Source organism: Herpailurus yagouaroundi, unplaced genomic scaffold (assembly GCF_014898765.1).
Source record: "Herpailurus yagouaroundi ecotype Mexico unplaced genomic scaffold, PumYag 159, whole genome shotgun sequence".
In the NCBI taxonomy this organism is placed as follows: Eukaryota; Metazoa; Chordata; class Mammalia; order Carnivora; family Felidae; genus Herpailurus; species Herpailurus yagouaroundi.
In genome coordinates this window covers 295,527-301,477 of record NW_024412400.1, presented here as the reverse complement: position 1 = coordinate 301,477, position 5,951 = coordinate 295,527, and the positions used below count along the sequence as shown (strand labels likewise).

General features: G+C 41.5%; 1 protein-coding gene across 1 annotated transcript; it reads right to left on the bottom strand.

Moving 5' to 3' along the window:
• Window positions 1–291: 291 nt before the first annotated feature.
• Window positions 292–803, bottom strand: CUNH3orf86 (chromosome unknown C3orf86 homolog). Its single transcript, XM_040479553.1, is given in 4 exon segments — window positions 292–629; window positions 632–712; window positions 715–760; window positions 762–803. Coding segments are annotated over 4 exon segments (507 nt in total).
• Between the last annotated feature and the right edge of the window lie 5,148 nt (window positions 804–5,951).

The following is a 5,951-nucleotide window of genomic DNA, read 5'->3' as shown; positions in this document are numbered from 1 at the left end:
ATCAGAACCAAATTCTTGAACCCAAAAAACTTAGGAGCAAAATACCAAGGTGGTTTGGGAGGTAAAAGAAGATCTAGAAAATGCTATGTGTCAAAATCTAAATTGAAATGAGGTTTGAAAGCACTTGGTTTGTTCTTCTAAGAACTCTGCCCACAGTCCTGTGTGCTTGCAGGGGAGGCAGAGGGGAGCACGAAGGTGTAGAGGTCACAGGCCACTCTGGCCATGGGCAGCTCAGGAAGGCGTGACCATGCAAATACTCTCAAGTTCAAAAGGAAAACCGGTTATTCCCAGTTAAGGACATTTTTCAGCTTGCAGGTGAAGGCCCAGGGCACAGAAGGGCTGGGAAGAAAGGAAGACACTGGGGGCAGGCTGCTGGTCCAAGGGCGCCTCATGTTGGTGGAGCGCCTCCTGGTGGTGAGATGCTGACAAGAATTGCTGAGATTGGCTGGGTGTGGGGGGTGGGGAGACGGGGAGGGTGCTCCTTGATCCAGCCTTAGCCAGGCCATAGGTTGGTGCAGATGGGAGGGAATTTCTTGAGCCAGTGTCTTTCAGCGAAGTCTTAGAAGGAGGTGAAAGGACAGCCTTCTGTGCAGGTGTGTTGGACAGACCCTGGTCACTGGAAGGAGCCCCTGCACGCTCCCATGCTGAGATCTGGGCCTATCTTGGGAGTTCTCCAGAGAAGCTGGAGAAGCTTCAAGTACATCTGTCTTCATGGGGGATAGGTGATTTCTCCAGTCATCTCATTTACCCAGAAAAAACGTATCTAGAGGTTTCTTCCCCTGTCCAAACAGACTCTTAGACATAGCTACAAAGGAAGAAATTGAGGCAACACAGATGCATCTTTAGTTGGCCATAGTGGGGACAGAGGGCTGTCTCTACACAGCCAGGGTCAAAAGGAACCATCAGCCCCTGGGCTAGGACTAGACAGCCAGTGACAGGATTCTGTCAGGAAGACAGATGCTTTCCGAGGTGCTCCAGAAATCCTTCCGGGACCAGGAACAGGCCTTACCGGAGGCCCACGCTGACAGGCCCATCGCTGACAGGCACACGCTTGCTGTGTGCATCCCTGGGCTCAAGGTTTCCCCTGTTCCCACCAGGACATGCAGGTCTTGAGAATGTACTCTGAGGGCTTTGCCTTCCATGCAGTCAGAAAAGTGTGGTGATGTATGGCCTTTGACAAACTCAGGGCCAAAAAGTTACATGAGCACCAACCTATGGACATACCCCCAATTCTCTGGGATCTTCTCCGTCTAAAACTCTGCCTCTTCCAGACCAGATACCTGCTTTCTGTATGTTTTCTCACTAGAATGCTAATGCATATCTCCCTAACTGGCTCAATCTCATCAAAAATAATTTGGAATTAAAATGGCCTCTTTTGAGAAATTTTAATATGGACACAACTATTCATTTGAGAGGTGACTTACTCTAAAAAATGAAAACAAAATTCTGACTGTCCAATAATCTACTTTCTTTAATTGGTATAAGAAGGATTCTAAACACAATTCAAACTCAAAAATTGCCTTCCTAAAATAGTTTGTAGCTAAAACTAATATATGAGAATTTTCTCCCTCATCAGCACCTTTAGGATTAGCTTCTGGTATTGACATGTCCCGTGCTTTTTCTCCAGTCTGTTAAAGGCTTACAGTCAGAAATCATAGATACGTTAGCTGAGATATGTTAGCATAGATATGTTGGCTGAGGGGCGCCTGGGTGGCTCAGTAGGATTAAGCATATGACTTTTGATTTTGGATCAGGTCATGATCTCACAGTTCATGAGTTCAAACCCCCATCAGGATCCATGCTAACAATGTGGAGCCTGCTTGGGATTCGTTCTCTCTCCGTCTCTCTACCCCTCCCCAGCTCAAGCTCACAGTCTCTCTCAAAATAACTAAACTTAAAAAAAAAAAAATTTGTTTTTAATGTTGACTGGTAAATCACTTGATTGCATAAATGTCAGTGTTTGGCTATATATTTTAAGGAGGTGGATACCAAAAAAAGAAAGAAGTCTCATGCAATTGTTTCATGCAGGAGGCATCCTTCCTTGCTTTCCATACATTGTGAATTAATAAGTGCTGGTGTTGGGGTGCCTGAGTGGCTCAGTCGGTTAAGCAGCTGACTTCGGCTCAGATCATGATCTTGTGGTTCCTGAGCTGGAGCCCTGTGTCGGGCTCTGTGCTGACAGCTCAGAACCTGCAGCCTGCTTCTGATTCTCCCATTCTCTCTGCCCCTACCTCACTCTCTCTCTCTCAAAAATAAGTAAATGTTAAAAAAAATTTTTAATAAGTGCTGGTATTAAAAATCTTGTGACTCAACAGAACCGTCAAGGACCCAAGTGATGTCAATGTCAAGATCTAATATACAACACTCTCTTTGGTGTGTGTGCATGCCTCAGCTATCTCCTCTGCTTACAGAGAAAAATGATTAGTTGTCTAAAACCAGTTCCTTCTTATGTTTTCTACCTTACTTCCCTTTCCATTCTCCCCTTTCTTGGAAACATGACAGATTTCCTTTATTCATCCAAAACACATTCATTTGTTTTACAAATTCTTCAGGAATGTTTAGTTCAGATAAAGCCAAAATTGTCTACATAAGAAAAAAGAGAAACATTATTAAACTGTGTTTCTTTTTATGGACTTTAGAAAGTTTATTTAGGAGCTTCGGGTTGATGAATACGTGAAGGTGCTGGAAAGGGTTGCACCCTTTCTTCACACCCTGCCCCACGCCTCTATTCCATCTGGCACTTCCTGAGTTCTACCCTTTTATAATAAACCAGTAATCTGTTTTTTTTTTTAAGTATATTTACCTAATAGCTTTTATAATTGCCTATAAGATAATAACAAAAGGCATAATTTTCAAAATAAAAGAAAAACTTCAGTATGATTCAGTCTTTACTAATTTACCATCATAAAAAAAAGCTAGTAAAATATTTTGGTTTATCTAAGACCAAGATTACATTTCTCACAATTCAAACTTCTGAAAATTCCAAGATTGGTTTTATGAGTTAAATATGTTTCCATTCTTTCCATAACTAGTTTGAGCTTAAAAAGCATATGCCTAAAGTATTGAACAAATAAAGTAATAAAAATAATGAATATTTTTTTCAATATATGAAATTTATTGTCAAATTGGTTTCCATACAACACCCAGTGCTCCTCCCAAAAGTGCCCTCCTCAATACCCATCACCCACCCTCTCCTCCCTCCCACCCCCCATCAACCCTCAGTTTCTTCTCAGTTTTTAAGAGTCTCTTATGCTTTGGATCTCTCTCCCACTCTAACCTCTTTTTTTTTCTTTTTTTTCCCTTCCCCTCCCCCAATGGTTTCTGTTAAGTTACTCAGGATCCACATAAGAGTGAAACCATATGGTATCTGTCTTTCTCTGTATGACTTATTTTACTTAGCATCACACTCTCCAGTTCCATCCACGTTGCTACAAAGGGCCATATTTCGTTCTTTCTCATTGCCCCGTGGTACTCCATTGTGTATATAAACCACAATTTCTTTATCCACTCATCAGTGGATGGACATTTAGGCTCTCTCCATAATTTGGCTATTGTTGAGAGTGCTGCTATAAACATTGGGGTACAAGTGCCCCTATGCATCAGTACTCCTGTATCCCTTGGGTAAATTCCTAGCAGTGCTACTGCTGGGTCATAGGGGTAGGTCTATTTTTAATTTTCTGAGGAACCTCCACACTGTTTTCCAGAGCGGCTGCACCAATTTGCATTCCCACCAACAGTGTAAGAGGGTTCCCGTTTCTCCACATCCTTGCCAGCATCTATAGTCTCCTGATTTGTTCATTTTGGCCACTCTGACTGGCATGAGGTGATATGAGTGTGGTTTTGATTTGTATTTCCCTGATGAGGAACGACATTGAGCATCTTTTCATGTGCCTGTTGGCCATCCGGATGTCTTCTTTAGAGAAGTGTCTATTCATGTTTTCTGCCCATTTCTTCACTGGGTTATTTGTTTTTCAGGTGTGGAGTTTGGTGAGCTCTTTATAGATTTTGGATACTAGCCCTTTGTCCGATATGTCATTTGCAAATATCTTTTCCCATTCCATTGGTTGCCTTTTAGTATTGTTGGTTGTTTCCTTTACTGTGCAGAAGCTTTTTATCTTCATGAGGTCCCAATAGTTCATTTTTGCTTTTAATTCCCTTGCCTTTGGGGATGTGTCAAGTAAGAAATTGCTATGACTGAGGTCAGAGAGGTCTTTTCCTGCTTTCTCCTCTAGGGTTTTGATGGTTTCCTGTCTCACATCCAGGTCCTTTATCCATTTTGAGTTTATTTTTGTGAATGGTGTGAGAAAGTGGTTTAGTTTCAATCTTCTGCATGTTGCTGTCCAGTTCTCCCAGCACCATTTGTTAAAGAGACTGTCTTTTTTAGGGGCGACTGGGTGGCTTAGTCGGTTAAGCGGCCGACTTCAGCTAAGGTCATGATCTCGTGGTCCGTGAGGGCTGTGAGTTCGAGCCCTGCATCGGGCTCTGTGCTGACAGCTCAGAGCCTGGAGCCTGTTTCAGATTCTGTGTCTCCCTCTCTCTGACCCTCCCCCGTTCATGCTCTGTCTCTCTCTGTCTCAAAAATAAATAAATGTTATAAAAAAAATTTATAAAGAGACTGTCTTTTTTCCATTGGATGTTCTTTCCTGCCTTGTCAAAGATTAGTTGGCCATACGTCTGTGGGTCTAGTTCTGGGGTTTCTATTCTATTCCATTGGTCTATGTGTCTGTTTTTGTGCCAATACCATGCTGCCTTGATGATTACAGCTTTGTAGTAGAGGCTAAAGTCTGGGATTGTGATGCCTCCTGCTTTGGTCTTCTTCTTCAAAATTACTTTGGCTATTCGGGGCCTTTTGCGGTTCCATATAAATTTTAGGATTGCTTGTTCTAGCTTCAAGAAGAATGCTGGTGCAATTTTGATTGGGATTGCTTTGAATGTGTAGATAGCTTTGGGTAGTATTGACATTTTGACAATATTTATTCTTCCAATCCATGAGCATGGAATGTTTTCCTGTTTCTTTATATCTTCTTCAATTACCTTCATAAGCTTTCTATAGTTTTCAGCATACAGATCTTTTACATCTTTGGTTAGATTTATCCCTCGGTATTTTATGCTTCTTGGTGCACTTGTGAATGGGATCAGTTTCTTTATTTGTCTTTCTGTTGCTTCATTATTAGTGTTTAAGAATGCAACTGATTTCTGTACATTGATTTTGTATCCTGAGACTTTGCTGAATTCATGTATCAGTTCTAGCAGACTTTTGGTGGAGTCTATCGGGCTTTGCATGCAGAGTATCATGTCATCTGCAAAAAGTGAAAGCTGGACTTCATCTTTACCAATTTTGATGCCTTTGATTTCCTTTTGTTGTCCGATTGCTGATGCTAGCACTTCCAACACTGTGTTAAACAACAGCGGTGAGAGTAGACATCGCTGTCGTGTTTCTGATCTCAGGGAAAAAGCTCTGTTTTTCCCCATTGAGGATGATGTTAGCTGTGTGTGGGCTTTTCATAAATGGCTTTCATGATTTTAAGTATGTTCCTTCTATCCCGACTTTCTCGAGGGTTTTCATTAAGAAAGGTTGCTGAATTTTGTCAAAGGCCTTTTCTGCATTGATTGACAGGATCATATGATTCTTATCTTTTCTTTTACTAATGTGATGTATCACATTGATTGATTTGCGAATGTTGAACCAGCCCTGCAGCCCAGGAATGAATCCCACTTGATCATGGTGAATAGTTCTTTTTATATGCTGTTGAATTCGATTTGCTAGTATCTTATTGAGAATTTTTGCATCTATATTCATCAGGGATATTGGCCTGTAATTCTCTTTTTTTTACTGGGTCTCTGTCTGGTTTAGGAATCAAAGTAATACTGGCTTCATAGAATGAGTCTGGAAGTTTTCCTTCCCTTTCTATTTTTTTGGAATAGCTTGAGAAGGATAGGTATTATCTCTG